We start from the raw sequence: 22,004 nt of genomic DNA, 5'->3' as shown, positions 1-22,004 counted from the left end.
GTAGAGTGCCTAAAGAGCAAAAGGTTGAGGAGCTCTGCTGTAAGCAATGTTCGTCAAAATGGATGAAAAAATTAAGATGACTGTTGTGATTTATCCCTCTGTGTGAAACATATCTAAAATACATATATATTTTTTTTAACTAATTGCCCCCATAAATAAAAAATTACCAACAATAATGCAACATCTTCACCTTTATTAAACATTATGCCAATGCTTGTTTTCTTTTTCTAAGGAACAAACAAAGCAAATTATGGAACTTTTTTATGTGTGCCGCTAAATCAATATGTACTTTGTCAAAAGTGTTTAGTGTTACACATTAAACAGAAAATAAGTGGCCAGTCTGATGTCTTACCTGGGTGTGGGCCTCTATAGCTGCCTTCAGGTGGAGGTTGAATGCTTTTCTCTATTACTCTGGGTTCAGACTGTAGGACCCTGCCTCTCTTCCTGCAGGTTTCTAAAAGTTGCTCCTTTAGCCCAACAAACTGAGAAAGACAAGACATCTGAGGAGAAAGACAGATTTATTTAGAGTTCAAACAACTTCTAACATAACTGGAAACAGCCCCACATCCCATACATTGTTAACATTCAGAAACCTGATGTTTAAACTCAGTGGAAATAAACTTTTCCTCTCTTTAAGCCTTGCATGAACCAAGTGCTTTATCTTTATTCTAGACTCACATCATTGTCAAGCAGCTCTGGTTTCTCCACACCGCTGTGTGCCTGCAGGTACTTGGAGTGGAACAGCTGCCCGTCAAAGCTGTGCCAAGGCATCAGAGCAGCACTGGGCAGCGGGCAGCCACTGGCATTGTTGGCTCCCACCAAGTGGCTTAGTCCTCGTACGTAGAGAGATCCCAGCTGCACCGCTCTACTGGAAAGGAAGGGCAGCTGAGAACAGAGAAAGTTGGGTTTTTTTTATACATGGGATACAACATTTCTTTTTTCTATTTGTTCGACAAAAAGGTGCCACAGTTGAGGAGTACAAAAATAGGAAACAGAACATGTTTTTGTTTTCAAAAGCGAAAAACTGCAGCTAACAAAGTGAGGACAGCTCTACTATCAAGGCCAAATATCGCTGAATGCAGTGGAATAACAACTACTTCAAAAACAATCCATCTGCCCTAAACAACAATGAATAATGAACAACATGCTGCAGAAATTAAACAATGGGCAATCTTCTCTGGCAAATTTATCCTTCATGCCCTTTTTGTGTTCAAGACAAATTAATGAACAAAAGACCACCTAAGAAGTGTTACAACTTGATTATATAACCCAGATGGTGTAGAAAGAAGGTGGTTTTCTGGCTGTGTGGTCAGGTATTTACTCCATTTCTCTTCATAAAGCATTATCACTTCATGGCTTAGTTGGTCTCAGGATTTGTCCTGTTTGTCTATCAGCTGTGTTGTGGTGGTGGAGCCATTTTCCGGGAAAGTAAAGTTAGGATTCAGAGAGCTGTTCCAGTCCTTCAGTAGTGATTGTGTTGTTTGTAGGGGACAGCAGTCAAGATGGAGGGTTCAAGTTGGCAACTTCTCAAAGCAGATTCAATTTCTGCTATCTGAACAATTCGAGACTCTAAAGTTCTCCAGGACTCCAGTCAAAAATTATAATATTTTTTTTCTATTGCTAAAAAATGTGCTCATCTACCATCACAGATGCAGACAACATTCTATTCTGACTAAATAAGGCGTAAAAGTTTATCCAACCTGTACTGCTTTAACAGCTTCAAACTATCTAGGTAACAATTTGATACGAAGGTATGGAGTGTCAAAACCTTTTTCTGATTTAGGCTATAAATATCAACAGAAAGACTGTCCCTCTTGGATGACATGAAGAGGCTTTGGAAAAATTTGAAAACAACTGTGTTATGTAGCTCCTCATGTAGTGTGGTGTTGTGAGCTTGCGGTTTGCGCTTTACATGCCACTCTGGAGCCGGCCAAAATATTAAGTACAAGTGCAAAAGCAGCATGTAGTATAGAAACTGTAGACGTGTTAATTTTATGCGCAGCGTGCACATGCATCAAACATAAACCAAGCTTTATAGCCTTTACTCTATTTCAGGCCTGCCCAGAGTCGGCCCTTGAGGGCCACTGCCCTGCAGGTTATAGAGGTTTCCCTGCTTTAGCACAGCTGACTCTGATGATTGCAGTTCAGCAACAGCCTGTTAATCAGCTATTAGTTATTTGTTCTATGTTTCACGCAAATTTAACCCATTAAACCTGAAACCTGAAGGCATGTAACAGAAGTGTTAGGAAATTTGATGTTTTGCAGAGCTTAAGTTTTCAGATTTTCATGAATTAATCTTTCATCATTTACATACCATTCATCAAATTCCAATTAGATTATTTTGTGGGGTTTTTTGTACAGTAATTAAACTTACTATAAATATGCTATTTATTATTTTTACTGAAAATAAAGCATATAGTAAGTTATACAGAATAAAAAATAATTGTTTATTTTCAACCTATTTTCTCTTCAACTGTTCTTTTTTAAATGTAGCCTAGGCAGAAGTTCAACTGAAGAAACAGTGACACAGCCAATCAGCTTTGAACCCACGTTCACGAAAGCCAATCGGCATCCAAAGTTCATCTTAAAAGGCCTCCGATACGCACCTGTCTGCTCCTGTGCGCTAGCGGTGGATGCGCTGTCTGACTTCATTCAGATGACACCGTTTCAACCCACCTCCAGCCCCTCCTCCACCATCGTAGCTAAAGCTTCATCAGAGTGTCATTCCTCCTGGACTCTTACTGTGTTCCTTGTCTCATCTTAACCGTTCTGGCAGAAGACCGCCATTTTGAGCCTGGTTTTGCCAGAGGTTTCTTCCCAACGGGGAGTTTTTCCTCTCCACTGTCGCTCCATGCTTGATCATCATGGATAGGTTCTCTCAGCCTGTGTTATCCAAGCTGGACTTCCATCTCCCAGGTCCCTGAGTGAAGCTCTAGTATCAGCTCCCACAGTCCACTGGATCTCCCCATAAAACTCAGCATACCGTCTCGCTAACCAGCAGTCTACAGACTGACCAACTGCATCTATCTCCACTCCTCCACCAGTTTCAGGTCTGGGGGGAAACAGCCCTATTCTTTGCTCCTGTTCATGCATATCTATCAAAATTAAGCGCCATGTTTCCTGCCGAGGTCTGAGCGCAAAAGACAAAGTAATTGTATTAAAACATTTCTCCTAATTGTCTCTTCATGTGAGTTTTTCAGATTGAACTATACAAGATTTTCCTTTAGGTCAAACAAAATTTTAAGTTTAAAGTAAAGTGTGTCTTCTGGAAGCTGTAATGACTGGTGTAGGTACAGACAGCACATGATAAATAACTTAAAGAGGAAATAGTAGCAGAGACATCAAAAAAACATTTAGACAAGATAGGTAAAAACTTGTCATTACCTCATTGTTTCTGCTGAAGCAGCAGGAGACAACCTGTTTACAATTTTCTAGAATCATCTGCACTTCTACAGTTTGGAATAAAAACATATTGATGTCTTGTGGGAAAACAGGCAAATGTCCCTCATTCAGAGCTCTTTCTTTTACTGAATAAAAACACAGAAGGTTTCATTTGATCAACAATTGCCTATTCTTTAATTTTAAAACACTACATTTTCTTTTTAAATTGGCTTAACTAATAAATATCTACACACCAACATTTGGCTTTACTTTCCTTCAGTTCAAAAAATACTGACTTATCTGTGGTAATATGCTAAGTGTCCAAACCTGCAGAGAAGATTTATCATAGCAGCATAAACAGCTAACCTTATCTGCTTCAGTCTTACACATAAAGCAGCCAATTACATCAAACTCAAACCACCTACTTGACTGTTACTTTCCCCTGGTAACTGTCAGATAGTGGAGACAAATCTGTCCATTTATCTGTCTTCCTACTTCCTAAAGAGTTGAGATTACCAGGCAAAGATAAGTGGTGAGATAACACAACACGTCTTTGGGGGAATATATGTGACTCCTGCTCAGAAAATACAGGCATGAAGGTATTTTAAATAGCAAGGAAAATTTGTGCTAAATAAAAAAAAGTGATAAAAAATTGTGTCAGTGTCAGGGATGAGCGATGTAAACATAAACCATTAAAACTTTTGACACAACAATAATTTGGAGGATCTTCGAAGGAAACAGCTAATGAGAAAAAGAGCCACTGAAGTGCATCATTCTGCCATTTAATGCAAGTCAAAATCAATTTCCTCTTTTTAAATCAAGCAAAAATCTTTATTCGATATTAAATACCTTTAATATAACTTTCATGAAATTTGGACTACACCATCGATACTCCCATATGTTATGCTAAACTTTACACACGTGTACACAGATGCAGGAAAAAAGACAATGTTTTAACCTCATTTCATTGTTTGATTAAACTAATCTGTGTTCTTTAGAAACTGTCAATACAGTCCAATAAAACCAATTGTCTCAACAAGTCACCTTCACTGATGGATTAAGTTTAAAATATTGTTGAAGATCTCACTGAGCTATGTTCAACTATGGTTCATCCCCAAAAAAACTTCCAATGACACTGTGGAGCAGCTAAACTGACAGACTGACTCTGGAGGAGCTGCAGAGCTCCACAAATGGGTTTTCTTACAGATTATTTTAGCTTTATCTTCTTTAGCTTTATCTTTCTGCTAAAGAAAGGCATCATCCATGATGCTGTTAGCATTACATGTCATTATGGCAGTTGTCATTAACAGAAGTATGCATTTCTATTCTGTAACCCAAACTCTGACCTGGGTATCTGCTTGCATATGTTTGATGCGTCATCCACGTTTTTAAACCAAGGATTGGCAAACTTCTTATGGCTTTCTTCATAACAGATTTTTCTTTCCAGAAGGCGTACAGGAGAGCCCAACACTGATCAGCTTTATAGCTCAACTCAAACTATGGATGAAAACAAACCAGTCATGTGACCACTAAACTCTAAATATTTCCTTGTGATGCCTATATTGTATATTATATGTTCTTTCTTATGTATTTGCCTGCCTAGGGACTACGAATGAAAACTAGCTTTGTGGCTATAATCCGGCATATTTACATTTGTTTTTATACTGATGTTCATCAATGTGCTTTGTCCCTATTCAAATAAATAAATAAATAAATAAAGTAAAGTTGCTTTTATAACAAGCCACTACTCACCCTGCCTGTTTGTTAAGCTTATCATGAGTTTAAAACCAGAACGCTGAATGGAAATATGGAAGAAATACCTCTGTAAAACCCAATAGAATTAATACAATTCTACAGACAAGAGACATTTCCACAGCTTCCACCTGCATTTAAGCCACTGACTACTCATATGTACTCCACATGGACGCTGTTAAATAAAGAAAACAAATAATGGCGTATTGTACTGAAGATAACCAAATGAAACTGGAGGAGAGAATAAAGACTAAGAGCTGAAAACAAGCATAGTAAGGCCAGCGGTCAGCAACAGCAGGCAGATGTTCCCCCTGTGTGTGTGTGTCTGCTCTCACCTATCCTCTGGCAAACAGCCCTGATAACAGTGATTACATGTACACACATAGACACACACACAGCCCTGCCTGCCACCTGCCTCCAGTCAAACACAGCTTCATCTTCTGAAAACAATGGATCACTGAACTGAGACACAAAAGGCCCACGGGGGCACACAAACACACTAACACAGAGAGGAGGGAAAAAAAAAACGAGATGGAGAGAAACATGAAGAGAAACAGAAAAAGGAGAAAGTGGTCAGATGCTTAGAGTAAGAGAACATGAGAACACACAAAAGACGGAGACAAAGAGTGAAATGTGTCTGTGTGTGTCCGGTGGGGTGGAGTGTGTGTGGTGTAAATAGCTCCATGTGGTGAGCGTCAGCCAGGACAGGCAGCCGACTGTCGCCAGCGTACCCTCCCTGTCACACACACCAAAATCACAGTCCCATGGGGAGGAATACTGCAATGAAAACCTACCTACCGTACACTAAAGATCTACCTCTTCCTAACACACACACACACACACAACTTACTCTGCTTTAATTAGAAACAAACTCTCCTTCAATAGATCACTATTTTTTTCATAAACCCCTTCACGTCACATAGTCAGATTTCATTGTGCATTTGATTCAAACATCACAAAGGGAGTTAAAGCACCTCTTCTCTGCATCTCCTGACCGTCACATTCAAATCAACACTCATCCCTAATTATTGTGTGGAGAACAGACGAGCTGAAAAAATTACAAATTACTTGACATAGGTCGGCAATTAAGCTGTAAAAATAAATTCAGCTATGGAAAAAGAGGGAGGAAACTCTGTGGCTGTTTTCCCAGAGAGTAAAAAATGTAGGGCTCAGTTATATCTACTGAGCTCCTAAAAGACTTAAGTTAATCAATCTTATAGTGTGAGGAGATTAAACTGAGTTATGAGGTACTTTGCTGTCATAAGAAGGGCTTTGAGCACCTTGTGACCATAGAAAATCTTTTAACATTTAATCAAATATAGCAGTCCTTTAAGCCGCAGATTTATTTTTAGAGAATTTCTCCTTGTAAGAATATACATTTTCCACAATGTTCTTTCTGGGTAGTGAAATGTATTTGTGGATGGATGCTTGTGTGCTGATGAAGGTTCTCAGTCATCCAGGTCATAGTCATTCCATAAAAATTCAAAAAATATCCACTGGACTTTGTTTCCAAGATTTGAAGACGTTTCGCCACCTCTCCAGGAAGCTTTCTCAATTCAAATGTCTGGATCCGCAGTGAGTTGTGGAAATTCTGTATGTGTGGTGATGGAAAATGGGACATCTTGTGTTCTAGGAAGGATATTCTAAATATCAAGAATTTTTTATAAAAAAAAAAAAAGATTTATATTTATGTAGTTCGAGGATCTTCCCTGGCTAAAAAGTGATAAAATGACTTGTGTTTCTTTTTCATTTTTTTTTTTTTTAAGATGGACCCAAGGTTAGCTTGTATCATCAGAGTGATTGAGCGTTTACACCTGTCCAAACCAAATGGACTCTCCAAGCAAACAAGCTGTTGTGTGGTTTAAGTGTGAAAGTGCTCTAAGATTACAAAACAGGAGAATGGCCCTTCCTAGGAGTTTTGTCCACACCAGATGAACTGGAACCAAAGAGAATACATCTTCTGTGTCATTATTTTCAAAAGCTCCTACTGTATAAAATCACGAGAGGAAGTAAGGTGATCTTTAGAAGGGTGAGATGCTTACTACAGATTTCTTTGTAAGGTAGTCTGTTCAAAGCAAAGTGTTTCAGAAGACTGTCCAGAAATTCACAAGAGGTATATGTTTAAAAAGGAAAAGGCTCCTATACCGTATTATATTGGGAGAAAATATATTAAAACTTATCGGTTGTAGATCAAAATACAATAGAAGAGAAAGACTGTTTCTTTACCTTTATAAGAAATAAATCTGCTACTGTAAGATCATTAACAAGCACATTTTAAAAGCTTCAGGATTTCTATAAAAAGTTACTTATCTTTTGAATTATTTAAGCTGGAATATCAAATTCTGATAAATGAAATCAGCAAAAAACAAAAACAAATACAACATACTTTGTTCAGTCGGAAAGGACCGTGCAACACATTGTAATCTATTTACTGTAACTATTTCTGCAGTGGTTTGGATGTAATGTTGTCATGTCAGGCTTTCAATTTGATTAATTTGATTTCTTTACTCTTATTTTCTAAATAAAGGCACCATATTTGCAAAGTCAGGTTTAGAGCTGTGCTGTGAAAAATAAAGAAACATTTAAGGTAAAAACAAACGGCTGTGGGAATTAAGTCAAGTCTTCTTTCCTTCCAAGCTGTGTGATAAAACACAAACAAGGACTAGCTCATATTTAGATGTTTGGCACCTTTGACCTCATTGGTTCAAGCCATTTGAACATGAGGTTTGGGAAGCCCTGGCTATGATCATTGGACACATTTACCTAATGAAAAAATACAAACCAAAGAGAAATTAAAACTACATTATTATAATACCCTTAGTAATGATATTATCAATCAAGAGGTTCTAAGTTTGAGCCCAATAGCCACAGACTGTGGCTCAGGGTCCCTGAGCAAGACCCTTAACCCCACACTGCTCCCCAGGCGCCCCACAATGGCAGCCCACTGCTCCCCCAAGGGAATGGGTTTAATGCAGAAATAGATTTCTCCAATGTGAGATCAATAAAGTTAAATTATTATCAAATGATCTGATGGTTTTAATAAAATTGCCATGTATTTTCTGCTTGTTTTTTGTAAAGTTGTTTAATCCCATTTTAGAAAAGTCAGAAGTTTATGAGCCTTTGTTTTTCCCCAAACCTTCTAATAATGGCAACATTTTCAAATTTGTGTTAACATCAAGATGGCTTTGTTTACAGTAAATCCAAACACACATTGTCTTTTTGGAAGCATGAAGCCCTAAAGGGTCTGTGACAACAAACATTAGGAAAAAAACAAAACAAGATTATATTATTTTTCAAATGATAATGAGTATGTGGCCAACCTCAATCTGCTGAAGCTCCAGGGGCGATCTCAGCCTCAGACACACGGCTTGGCTAAGGTAAGCATCTACGTCCTCTTCAGACAAACTTTGTACCTAACACATGCAGAATACATAAAAAATAAGAAACACACCACACACAGAGAGAGGAAAATATATGGTTTGCAAATTCAATCACAGCCAAGTGTGGGTGCGTTTGTTTGGTCTGCTCGCTGTGCAACAATTCAACAGAGAAAGAAACAATGCTGACAGCAGAAACAAAGCGGCCCGGTTGTGTGTGCAAAACAAACAAACCCCAAAGTTATTTAAATAGCGCAGTGAGAGGAGAATGTGAATGCAGCACAGATCAGACAACGGCCACTATTGTGTGGCAGGTCATCGGCTCATCTCTGATTATCTACTCGTCTAATGGTCTGTTTGACAAGCTGCTCTCATGTCTGTCTCTTGCTTCTTTATCCATTTGAATCAGTGGCTGCCAGTCACGTCTGTCTCATGGACTGAAATCAGTGTGTGTCTGGAAAACTGGAAGACAGTCTCTCAGCTGTCCATTTAACATGCCAGCTTCAAGTGATTGAGCGAACCATTATCAGACGAGTGAAGCAGATTAAAATTTATTTTAACTTGCTACAATGACAGCAATTAATTTTCTTAGGCATTGAATTAGGATCTTAAAAAATGAAACAGAAAGAAAATCACATTGTGCACCTTTTTAAGCTTCCTCATCATAATTTGCTTAAAACTGTAGTTTTATCACACCTAAAATGACCATTTATTTTACACTTGAAGTTAACCTCAATGAGCCAATACTTGATATTTGCATTTTGATAAGCATACCAACAAGAAAATCAGACTTAAATTTGTGATAAAAGCTCTAGATGGTTTGATTGACACGGAATACCTTAAATGAACCAAACATCAAATGGTACATATGTTAGTGAGTAGCTGTTTCCAAAACCTTGAGAATCAAATATAAAGGTATTGAAGATATATTTGTCTCCACCCTCCAGTCAACTCTATTAATGGCAGACTGTAAAGTAAAGAGGGCTGTGAGATAGGGGGGCTTGAAGAACTTGTGGACGCTAAGTGTTGAAACAATTTCAGGATAACTGAGAGAGCATTCATGCAATTCTCCCAGATGACAAAGAATGTCAGTTGACTATGTGGTATCTTGTAGCCAGTGGTGGAAAGTAACAAAGTACATTTACTTGATTACTGTAGTTAAGTACTCTTTCTTTAGTATATTTTCTTTATTTAAATCCTTATTTTGAGGGTGTACTTTTAACTTTCTACTCCACTAGTTCTAGGAAGCTGCTAGTTATTTGTTACTTTTGGTTCAGCTCAGCTTTTTATTTAACTGTTGCTGTTTTTCTTTCTTGAAATGAAATTTCAACATGGCAGATAGCAGCTCTTATGACTGACTTCTGACACAACTGTTTTGAAGATTGTATAATATGAGAAACTCAGTGCAGATATTATTTGTAGTTTATAGATTTTTTAAGGTGTGAGTTGTTCTGTGACCAAGTTGTTCAGTAAGAAGAGTTCTGAAATCAGAGTTGTGGTTTCTTTGTGATAACAGATTCAACCTTAAACCTCTATTCCATAGTAAAGTGTGAGGAGAATCAAGACTCTCTTGATTTATTTTTGAATAATAGATAAAGATGAAAATAGCTGTCCTTGTTTTTTTTTTGCCATTTTTATGCTAAAGTTCTTCCAGATGTTGCAGAATCTGTAGCAGAGCGGTTCTACACATCAATGCATGACGTGGTTTCTGAAAGTTACAAGGTCTGTTAAAATTACTCTGAAAATTATACAGAAATGTACTAATATACGAAAATGTAATCTGTAATTTTGAATACTTTGGTACTTTCAAAAGTGAATACTCCAATACTTTAAACTGAGTAAATGTTGACTGAGTAACTTTTACTTGTAGTAAGATTTGACTACAAGTATCAATACTTTTACTAGAGTACTACTTTTGAATACTTAATATACCACTGCTTGTAACTGGGGTGAAATTATTGAACTGTATGTAATTAACTTTATAATAAGTCCATATGATTGGACTGGATAGACTGTATCTTCTATCTACAAGTTAGATATCAATATTTTTAAAGTCATGTGAAACAACACTTGTAGGAAACTAAAGCATAAATTAAATAAAATGAGCTAAACTAAGCAGAAATGTGTGATAGCCAGCCCTGTTTTTTGTTTCAACCTGTAAAGTTTTTTTTGCTAGGATAGCCCTTTATTAGAACTCCCTGACCCTAATGAAGAAACTCATCCCGGTAGCATGATACTTCAACCACCAGGTTTTCCTGTGGACTCTGTCTTGAGAGTGATTTGCAGTGTTTGCATCAAGCAATGAAGCAGATACCCAGTTTAAAGCACAAGCATTAGACTGCTTCCAAGGATAGACCAGCACCCATCATTTATGGCTAAATGATGGGAGAAATCTAAGTGTCTGAGAATAAAGCCATGTTTCTCTAAAGATCCCCATATTTTAGGACTCTTTAGTATTAGGGTTAAAGGTTATGGTAATTTAAGTATGTATAACTATAAGTCAAAATTCAGTGTATTTAAATGATGAAAGAAGGAATCCATTAGAGGTTGTGCGAAATTATTCCCAAGTCTGGTGCTTCACTTAAGCCCTCAGAAGCTGTTTTAACTTGTAAAGAGGACAAACGTGTGTAATTTAAAACTTCATGTAACAAAGCTGGCAGCAAAGTAGCTAATTGCTTTCTAATTTTTGTTTTGTTTCTGTAAGGTGATGCATGCACGTTAATCCAAGTGGTTTGATGCTCTGATCTCCGTTTTCCTTCAGATAACAAGATGACGCTGTTGCAGAGTACAAAAAACACCAAGTCTGTCAACTTTTCGCATGCTTTGAATCTGTTTAAAACTTATTGATATTAAATATTTAAAGCCTTTTGAGACTTTTAAGTCCTGCGGTTGACGTAAGAGCGGAAATCATAAAGAACAGTGTCTGTGGCTTCACTCTGGACTCCGTGGGTGATGAAGGCTGTCCTCAGCCAACAGCAATACAACACAACCCACCATGTAAACATTTAATGTTTAATTTAACATCACATGCTGACAAAAGAACAGAATAATTGTTGTGTATGCCGCTGATGTCAATCCTAAATCCAGAGCTGACTTGTCTGTTTACATGTCACCAAATAAATTTGGTCTTTCATTTACTGTTTACATAAATCAGCAGGTGTAGCTTTACCACCCATTCATTACCAGCAGAATGTATTCATTGGAGGCTATGCCAAACATTGAGGCCTGACCATTAAGACCCACAACAGACGTATTAATCAAGATGGAGACGTCAGCACATAGAAATGAAGTTCAATCACCATGTTTTCATTTTTTATGTACGTAAACAAAACACAACCCAGGGCATATTAAAAGCTAAATATTTGAAAACATGTCAGATTTAAATGTGTTTATAGATCAGGTTGAAACTATAACTTTCAATGTATTTTATGGTGATTGATGTGGCAGAACAAAACAAGATGGCAATGATACATATTTTCTTGTTTTTTAACAAACAGAGCTGAAAAGCTCTTTGCAGTAATAACTTCATAAAAGTTTGTAGAAATTATTTTGATGCAATTCAATTCATTATATATATATATATATATGTATACATACATATGTATAGACACACAGCCATATAGCTGACTGAATCGAGTCACTGACTTTGGAGATTTTGATCCTCTTTAATGAGCAGTTACAAAATTGTTCAAACAGGTCTTGCTCAAAGTCCTGCAACTAAATGTCATCAATCAAAGTAAGGATAATGCCAAGTCAGTTGGATTTAAAATCAGACTTTGACTTGGCCATTTCAACTCATACTTTCATCTAGAACACCCTTTGGTTGTATGTTTAGGGTTGCTCTTCTGAAGGACGCTCGACTCTTATCTTATCCTAGACTATTTCTCCATCCCAGCTTAAAGAAAATCATCCTCACAGCATAATGCCACTAGCCTGGGTGCCATTCCGAACTTAGTCCCGCCCACAACGTTTGAGGTCGGGAAGTTCCGTCTGGCATTGCTTAATAGTAGCGCGAGTATGCTCGCACAATATCTGGCAGGCCAATCAAATTGTCAGGGCGGGCTTTATATGATGATGGACAGATGATCAACAGTAACGTTATCAACCATGTCACCAAAGCGCGGTTGGGTGACAACAACAATGGCTGCCGCTGGAGAGTTGAGGTGTGTAGATTCTGCTATTAGGTCTGTTCTAAAAGATATCGACAGCAAATTAATTTTAAAAGAGGAACAGAGAAACGCGATCAAGGCTCATCTTCTTATTCTAGGCGTGCAACTGCACGCTTTGATTTTTGTTGACATCAACTATGCGTCGCTTAACATACGTCACGCACTCCGTTGCTCTTATTGGTTGTAGGTCTATCCAATTCAGTGCAGAGGCATTATTTTTCCTGGTTCGTTCGAAACACGCCCCATAATCACTGGAGCAGTATCAGACTCATATTGTGACTAGAATTGAGTAGGACTACGTCAGGCTATAATGCCAATGCCACCATATTTCATTATGGGGTGGTGTTTTCTGGGGTAAAAGAGCAGTGATTGCCTTCCACAATACAAACAGTATGCATCAAGGGTTATATCAGACTGGAACCGTATTTGCCACAAGTTTCACAAGCTTCTAGGCCAGGCTTTTAGCTATCAATGCGTAAAGGTGTACACTCTATGTTCTTTACTTAAAATATTAGAAATTGTACACCCTGTTTTTAGGATGTATGTCTTCGGTACGCCCTAATTTTCTTGCTGAATATGGTGGAATATCTAATGTCCCTACGGGCAACTTCATTCGCGGGAACAAGCATGCTGTGCTTTTTGCAAGCAGGTAAGCTTGAAACTGAAAAGTTTATGAAAACTTATCAATACCTGAAAACTATAGAATTATTTTGGATGTTTTTTTTTTTTTTTTGTTGTTGTTCTTTAGGACATATTGTCTGTGGAATGGGGAAAAATAACAACTAACATAAATGCTAACTGGAGAGGGGGCGTGATTGGCACCAAATCTGCAGCAAATGTCAAACTGATGCCGCAATTTTTTCATGGTTCTTTGAGATAATTGGAGACTTTATTTATAAAAGATTGATAAATTGATGTAGTTTGTGGATAACAGTGTGCTAGTAGCATAACTGCCCTTTGGAGCAAAACACCTGCTTGTGTAACACATCAGCTTATGTTTACAAAATGTATGAAGTTACATGAAAAAGTCTCAATCAACTTTCAGAATTAGTTTCAGTGTCAGGTGTATTCTTAAGAGAGTAGATACACAGAAATAAAAGATGTTCTGTCTGCACATTCTCCTCTGTTGGTTTGCAGATTGTGTTAAAGTATTTGTAGACTGTTTTTCAGTTTGTTCAACTCGTAAATGTAACAATCAAGTTTCACCTTTAGCAGTAAGTTTAAGTTACATTTTCTTATTATTTGAATTAACATATGTAACTTAATATTGTACATAAAACTTATCTCATGTCTTCCTTAATAATTTTCTACCTCTAGTCAAGCACACATACTCCCCATAATCAGGACGACAGAAGTGTTGTAACAAAGACAAAAAGTTAGCTGCATTCCACCTCAAAATGCAGGAAATAGCGTTTCAGAGTATAAACTTCAAGATTTTCCTTTTCCTGCTAATTATGCCTTATTATACATCTTATAAAATCTGAAAAAAGTAGAAAAAAAGTGAAAAAGCTCAAAGGGTTAGAATGCATTTGGCCAGCATTGCAATGAAGGCACATTTTCATTCTTTTAGGGTCGAAGTATATGTGAAATGTTTCAGAAAACCTGCAAAAGAGTCTACCTGAAGCACTATGTATGTGACAAGACAGAGGGCCGCCAGTAGAGAGTCTCCAATCTTTCCATGTAAGTCAGAATAGTCAAGGCAGTCAAAAACTGTAAGGAAGGCCGCAAGTCGAAGAGCAGAAACCTCATGACCAGTGCTAAACCATAACAGGTCCAGATTGGGTTGAGCACCTACAAATCAAGACATAAGGAAAGATAATATGCAATGGATGAAAAGCAGCATATAAAAGATAATAGATGTTTAATCGTTATGGCAGTTTTCAAGCAGTATCTTAGCAGAAGCTTTGCAGTACTTGGGATGTTAACTGGGACAGGCTGGACCATGTCGGCTTCTTTTAAAGTGTTTCCAGGGAAGACAAACCATTCCTTGATAGCTGGAACATCCACAGAGCTGTCTGAGAAAACACAGAAAATTACATGTTTAACCTAAATTTACTGTTTGTAGACATGGAACCATTCTTCACAAGACACAGCTTAAATGGTATCAGTGTCCTCTTCTTTGCTTTCCTACCATCCTTTCCAAGGAGCAAGAGTAAACCATAGACGCGCTGTCTGCACAGCTTGTAGACAAGGGCCTGAGGCAGCAATTCCTGGTCCTCCTCATCCTCTAGAGAATTGCTGCATTCTGTGACTCCAGCACACATAACACTGTAAACCATGAAACCCTCCACCGCTACATGTTTCTCTCTACATGCCTGCGGAAAACCACACAGCAAAAATATTTAGCTCTTTTGGTATTTGGTATGTTTCAGGCAGCACAGAGATTTAAAGCTAAAATGCACATTATGAATAATAACATACCTTTAAAATCTCAGGAGTGACGTGTTTCTCGAAGGCAAGCGGTGGGGCACAAATGCCAACTAGTCCATAGTGTTTTTGTCCAGGTAGTAAGTAGGAGCAGACTCCCTTCTTTAGCATCTCTCTTTGAGGAACTGACACATTCAGAGAATATGGGACAGGTCCAGTTTCCTCCTCTTCAGAAGCATACAAAGACCTTACAAATTGGGCTACTGCCAGTACTACCTGACCATGAGGAGGACCGGAATATGGTTCAGGATTGCTTCTCCTATAAACGACAAAGATCTTACATCATTTTTAAGCATCCTAAACAAACACATGTTTATCATATTTCAGGGAGACTCAACTAAAATGGTTTAAGAAGATTCCAAATAAATGCACAGCTTTCTACATTTGTTGGTATTTAATGTTTATTTGTCTCTTTCCTGTTTATTCATCCCCGAGCAAACGAGGAAAAGGGCTCTTCTTGGAAAAACACAGTTTCAGCTTGAGGGACTCTTTACTCTCCACAAAGCTGGAGGAAATTCTTCAAATTCAATGACTTGATGCGTTTGGTGACTTCCCTGCTGAATCTGAATCTGTATTGGAACTGAATGTATTGAACAAATTAATTTAGATTAAAAAATATAAAATGGATGCAGAAATTAGATCAGAAATGAATTGGTACTACTTAATTGGCAATACTTATATTGGGTGAAGTTAATTAACTTTGGTTGACTTGAATCAATGAAATTGAAGGGATTCTATTTAGGCTGAAATAAAAGTATTACTTCAAGTTGATGCATTTGGTAGCACTGCTGCCTTGTAGGAAGATGGTTCTGGTTTTAAAATACTGGACTGGGGTCTTTCTCAGTGGAGTTTCTTGTGGTGCAGACGTGGTTTTGCTCCGGGTGCTCTGGGTTTATCCCACAGTTAAAAAAACATGAGCTTTCAGGTTTTTTGTTTGCTATGTTTGTCCTGTATGTCTCTTGTTGCACTGAATTAAATGATTGATTCTGATTAAATAAACAACTTCCGTATCCATCAGTTCTTGCATTGTGATGTGTTATTCATACCTATATGCTGCTGCAGCATTGTTTCTGATATGCTGCATCTGCTCCTCTGGAACCACGTCGTTACCCAGCAGACAGGCCAGCAGAGGCAGCTGGGTAACTGTTAGTCCAATGTTTCTGCAGAGCCTCTGCCGGTCATACATGACGGTTGTTAAGCTGTTTATTTGCAGCTTTGCTACCGACAAGTAGGGGGCACTTAAGAGATGAGATAAAACTACATGTTCAGATCAGTTTGTCCACATTTTTCATCACTTATTATAATCTTAATGTAAGCTCAACATGTACTCCAAGACAGTTATTTGGTTTATACCTGCCATTTTGCAGCCATTACAAAGCACTTTTAAAATCCATCTACACCACGTAATGATTTCTTTTACAAACCTGTCATATATGATGAAGTCTGAGTCCTGTCCCAGAATGGCCATGCTGCCATGTGTACGAGCATAGCTGGCAATTTCGTAGTCGGCCTCTCTCACTGAGCAGAACACTTCCTGACCCAGTGATCTACAGACAAAACCAGATCAAATCAAACATTATCCAACAAAACTTTGTCTGCAGTCAGTAAGAACTTGATTAAAAAACATATATTTTCTACATCAGGGATAATGCAATCATCGTCACCTACCTGAGGGCATAAGGGGTAAATGTTGCCAGAGCAGATGGCAGACAAGACAGTTGCTTATCAGGCTGTTTTCCATGTTCCTTAATGTGGTTGAATATTTTCACAATATCCCTGCTCACCCTGTGTCGCCTCTTTACCTGTGGTAAAATAGCTCTAAATGTTTCACTGTAAGTGAAGCAGGACATATTTTCTTTGCTGAAAAAAAAACTGCAAAATGAAGGAGCCTAATCTGTGGGTCTCCTCACCCATTCTGGTCTTTTCTGCTCCTCAACAACTCCATCAAAGAAAAAGACCAACTTGATGCCTGCAGAGGTAAAAGCTTCCACCCAGTTCTTCAGGATACCCGTATACTCCATCCACTGGCCTCCACACACCCAGTTCCTACACGAGTACCAGTGTTGAAGGCAGGACATACCATCTACTACAAGTGTAGGACCTGAAGCAACAGTTAAATAGACAAATGTTAGAAAATAATAATTGGAAAACCAAATTTTAGGTGTGTATGATTACAATTAAAAAAATGAATCAATACTAAGTGTTGAAATTATGATAAGTTAATAGATGCATATTATAATATCACTCAATTGAGCCCAACTATATAAACAACTGGATGGTTTAATAGAAAACCTAAAGCACAGGGTTTATGCAAGTCAAACATCACAATAGTTTCAATAAACATGATGAAAAAACACTGAATTCTAAACACCTATATAGAAATGAAAATAAAATTAAATTAACAATCAAAATAAAAAACTATTTTGTCTCATAAAAATAGTTTTTGGTTTATCAGAAAATACAATTATAAAAAGCTTTCTTTACCAAGCCTATATCTTTTCAGGTCAATATTTTTGTGTCAGTACTCAAAGTTCCAATATCAGTATTGTATCAAAAATTAAAGTTGTATTGTGAACCTCCTAGTAACGGGCTACACTCCCCTTAGTTTCACATTAAAAGCTATGGGAATGTGTTGTTTTTATGTACAGAGAAAGAGAGAGTGCTGGGATCACTTCACTAAAATATTATAACTGTGGTAAGACTTTTTTCTTTTCTTATTTGACAGGTACAGTGTACATTAATTGGCATTGCTGCAAATATAACAGCATTAGCCAAGAGGATACTTCTTATCTGTTGTCCCCGTCTACCTAAAAACACAACAGCAAGAATTTTAGGTTAATAAAAATAAAATAAAACATTAAAATAAACAGATGCATTTTGAAAAAAGTCTATGTGGTGAGTCCTCTGATGTTCCGAGAGACAGAGTTCCATTCCTGAGACTCTTTGACTAAAAGCACTTTTTACGCAGAGGAACAACACAGTCTCCTCTGGCCGACCCTCGTCACTCTCTGTGTTCCTGATCTTTACAAACTGACTACGTGGAGAAGATAACAGACCAGGGATGATTTTGCAAAACAGACAGAGATTTAAATACTTGATGACATTTTCCCAACTTAAAAGCTTATGCTTTAGTAAACTGGCAAAATGGTAATATTGTGGTGTTTGTTTATCCAGAGTTTTGATTGCCTGATTGTAAATGGACTTAACTATTCATTGTTGTTTTATCTGCCCGTGACCAAGTTGTAAGACAGTAGGCAATGTAGGACCGAACCATACTGTACATGAATACTTTAGTTGCCTAAAGTGACAAGTATGATCTTATGAAATTTGGAATATCATATTTGACTGTATTGCACAGCTCCTTTATCTTTGATTTAAAGGTCAGTTTAGGGTCTGCATGCATAGGTATTTGAATTCTGACACAACTTTTATTTTTTTCCCTGCCACATAAATATCTTCCTCATGATTAGCACTGTTCGGTTTAGAAAAGTACATTAAAACTGTTTGATGTTTTAAGCAGGATTGATTCAGCCATTCAGATACATGAACCATATACCTTGTAAGATTTTCAGCAACTTGTTTTGTGTTTTCACCATGGGTATAAATTGCTGTATTGTCTGCATACATCTGGATACAGACATCTGAACAAACTGAGGGGAGGTCATTTATATAGAGAGAAAATAGCAGAGGCCCCAAGATAGAACCTTGAGGTTCCCCTGTGGACATGGCGAGAGGCGGCGACAATCACTAATCCTGACTGCATGTGTGAGCGATTCGACAGATATGATTCTACCCATTTTATTGTATATGAGGAAAAGTTTAATCTCCTTTGTTTGGTTAATAATATTTTATGGTTAACAGTGTCAAATGCTTTTTTTAGATCGAAAAACAAAGTTCCAACCACGCCACCTTTATCCAGTGAACATTTGATATTTTCTATGAAAAATAAATGAGGCGTTTCTGTCGAGTGTTTAGTTCTGAAACCAAATTGCTTTGAATGAAAGGAAAATGTAGTTGTATTTAAATGTGTTATTATTTGTTGAGCAATCGGTTTCTCTGCAATGTTTGGCTCTGTAGGTAAGATGCTGATTGTTGTGTAATTGTCCACTGACAGTGGATCTCCATTTTTAAAAATTGGAACAACAGCAGCCGACTTCCACACACTTGGAAATACTGCCTCAATAATGGAGAGAAGGAAGATTCTGGTTACAGGTGTTAATAATGTAGAACTGGATTCTTATAGCATGCACATATTAATGCCAAATATGTCTCTAGTTCTAGAAGCTTTAAGTTTCCTTATTGTTTGTAAAACTTCAGTCATTAACTTAAAATGTCAAAGCTTGATAGCAAAAAAAAATCTTTTTTATATATCTTGTTACTTGTACCTTTTACTACTACCAAAAAAGAACATTTGTACCGACTTCCTTCCGGCATGAACAGCAGTGGGATATATGGCAAAGGTTAGACGTGTACATCGACATATACATGACTATAATCTTATAATTCCTTTATTTTCTGCTGGGTTTTAAAATATTATCACCAGTCAGAATATCTGAACAACACAAGCCATATGATTTCACTGTAACACTGTAACTTATGTTTTTTTTTTTTTTTTGGTTTGCAGTCATTTCAACATAGCAGAATTTCAGCACAATATTTGTTGTAACTGTATTGTTCTGACAAATAAAGTCAGCGAGCAGGAAACTTTTCGCAGACATTAGGCAATAAACGAGAAATCTCACTAGGATTTGCAGTGCATGCAAATGATAAACTAAAAAAAAAGAAGGCAAAAAAATAAAAACTATCCACCTTAACAGTATTTAAAGCTCATGTCTTCAAAAAAAAAAAAAAGAAAGAAAGAAAGAAAGAAATTCATGCATAGCCCTTTACTAGAGAGATGCATTATCCCATTGCTAAACACACTGTTTACATCAGTAAGAAGAAGATCCCACTTTGGAATAATTTTACCATCACAGACAACACAGAGAAACTCAGCTGTTGTTGGTGGACGTACAGCTCTGCTGGTTTGTAGCGATATGCTGTCTGGCCATCTCTCGCAGGTTCACAGTGACACAGGCCTCTGGAAAGCATCGCTCCACAAAGCTCTGCAGACCTTTTACACCCATCCCCGCAGGGCACAGAGGCAAATCTAAAGTAAACACATTTCAACATGTTATGGATTTTATAGTAACGGAATTAATGTTTTTACTGTTATGCTTTTCATGCATATCACTGCTGCTTTGTGACTTAAATGCTCAGAAGAGCACACAATAAATATGGGGTAAGGCTAACTTCATATTTACTTTGTCATGTTAGGGAAAGCAAATTCACGCATGATCATGTGAGACATGTACCCGATATCAAAATGTTAAAAGCCGCACGTACACTTACAATATTTAAGAGAAACCCTGAAACCCTTAAGACGCTTCCTTCATGCAGTGTTTACATCCCGAAAATTCACAACTCTTCCGGTTGCGTTTGTGTGACGTCATTACGTTCGAGGATAACGCGCAACAGGAATCAGACGTTTTGTATTAAAAACTATGATTTTTTTTTCACATTTTGATTTATGTATTCATTTTTGTTCACAGAATATATTATGCAAATGTAAATATATATATATATTTATACATACTTTCATGATACATCAAGAATGTATCATAAAATTATCATTTTCAGCACAGTTTCTTAAGTCTGATATACAACATAAATGCACAGAATGATTAAAAGATTATTTGATTTGTCAGAAATGAAGGTGGTCATTAAAGTATTTTTTTTATTATTTCTTTATACTTTGGGGGGGTATACAAAAATCTATTTCTTCATCCTACAGGAATTCTAGGTAGAATGTGTGTTTTAAAATACTTTAAAACTAAACTATCAATTCCTTTGCAATTAATTAACAGCATCAAAACATATTCAGCTGAGAGAAATCAAACATCTTTGTGAAAAAAGTTTGTCAAACCATTAAAAACAGATGTGAGTGTAGGATATATTGCTGAGATTGCCAGTGCTCTGGTAGTGCTGTAATTACAAATACACTTTCTAAAAGTGTCATGAATAAGAATGAACCATTGTATTTTTGTGGGCTCAGTCAGTTCTCATAATACCTCTCCAGGCAAGAGTAAGTAAGGGTCTAATTGCACTCAAAAAGAAAAGGAAAAAAGGTGGGGGGTGCGTGGAGGGGGGCGTCCCCTACTTTGGAGTCACAAGCTATTAGGTCTACCTTCTCAACACAAAGCAACTCCATCCCATCCATTCTATTGTCTGCACTGAGTAATAATAAGGAAGGGAACATATGCTGGCAGTCAGTCCAGCTGTCAGCATCTGTTGTTTCTCAGCCAGATGCTCTGTGGAGTGAGTGGACAATTCTCCCAAACAACCAGTATTCTTCTCAAACAGCTTATCTAAGAAAGGAGGAGCTCTATTGTAAATTTTTTTTTGCAAAAAAATAAATGGAGCCACAAAACTCCTCCTTTGAGTTTCAAAATAATTCCTGATTTCAAGGTTTTGACATTATTAAATCTAAATGTGTAACTTTTCTAAAAGCCTTATTTTTTATTGTATTAAGATAACCTTAAAGAGCAGGTGCAATTGTTAGTTTTTTTTTAAGTAAACCAGACAGAAATATCTATTAATCTACAATATGGGGGCCATTTTTATTTAACTGTGGAACATTAGCTTTTCACGTCATTAATGTCTAATTTATCAAGCTTAAATTGTGTTAATGGTGAATCAACCAGAACTCTTTATAAAAAAGCCCTTCTTGGAAATATTTGTCTAAACATGCTCAAGAAGTGGACACCTGCTTTTGCACACATCTGCATGCATACATTTATACACCACACCCCCACAAATGTTACAGAGTGACCAGTCCAGCAGGGCTTAAACTCCATAA

General features: G+C 37.2%; 1 protein-coding gene across 3 annotated transcripts in view; it reads right to left on the bottom strand.

Moving 5' to 3' along the window:
• The window catches only part of fam120b (family with sequence similarity 120B), a 26,349-nt gene extending 5,773 nt beyond the window's left edge, over positions 1-20,576 (bottom strand). The window contains exons 1-13 of one of the 3 annotated variants that reach the window (XM_015386494.1): positions 20,498-20,576; positions 20,103-20,255; positions 17,017-17,207; positions 16,775-16,908; positions 16,531-16,653; positions 16,153-16,344; positions 15,101-15,365; positions 14,811-14,994; positions 14,593-14,694; positions 14,298-14,470; positions 8,454-8,546; positions 679-885; positions 353-500 (exon numbers count right to left, since the gene is read on the bottom strand). In XM_015386494.1, coding sequence (XP_015241980.1) covers positions 353-500; positions 679-885; positions 8,454-8,546; positions 14,298-14,470; positions 14,593-14,694; positions 14,811-14,994; positions 15,101-15,365; positions 16,153-16,344; positions 16,531-16,653; positions 16,775-16,908; positions 17,017-17,207; positions 20,103-20,232 — 1,942 coding nt within the window. In that variant the 5' untranslated portion in view covers positions 20,233-20,255; positions 20,498-20,576. Of the gene's footprint in view, positions 1-352; positions 501-678; positions 886-8,453; positions 8,547-14,297; positions 14,471-14,592; positions 14,695-14,810; positions 14,995-15,100; positions 15,366-16,152; positions 16,345-16,530; positions 16,654-16,774; positions 16,909-17,016; positions 17,208-20,074; positions 20,256-20,497 lie in introns of those variants that run through there. The other 2 variants (XM_015386495.1, XM_015386496.1) reach the window with 2 other exon arrangements.
• Positions 20,577-22,004: the final 1,428 nt, after the last annotated feature.

Source organism: Cyprinodon variegatus, unplaced genomic scaffold, assembly GCF_000732505.1.
Source record: "Cyprinodon variegatus isolate N-32 unplaced genomic scaffold, C_variegatus-1.0 Scaffold369, whole genome shotgun sequence".
NCBI lineage: Eukaryota > Metazoa > Chordata > Actinopteri > Cyprinodontiformes > Cyprinodontidae > Cyprinodon > Cyprinodon variegatus.
The sequence above is the reverse complement of the archived record's forward strand: the minus strand, read 5'-3'. Positions and strand labels throughout refer to the sequence as shown.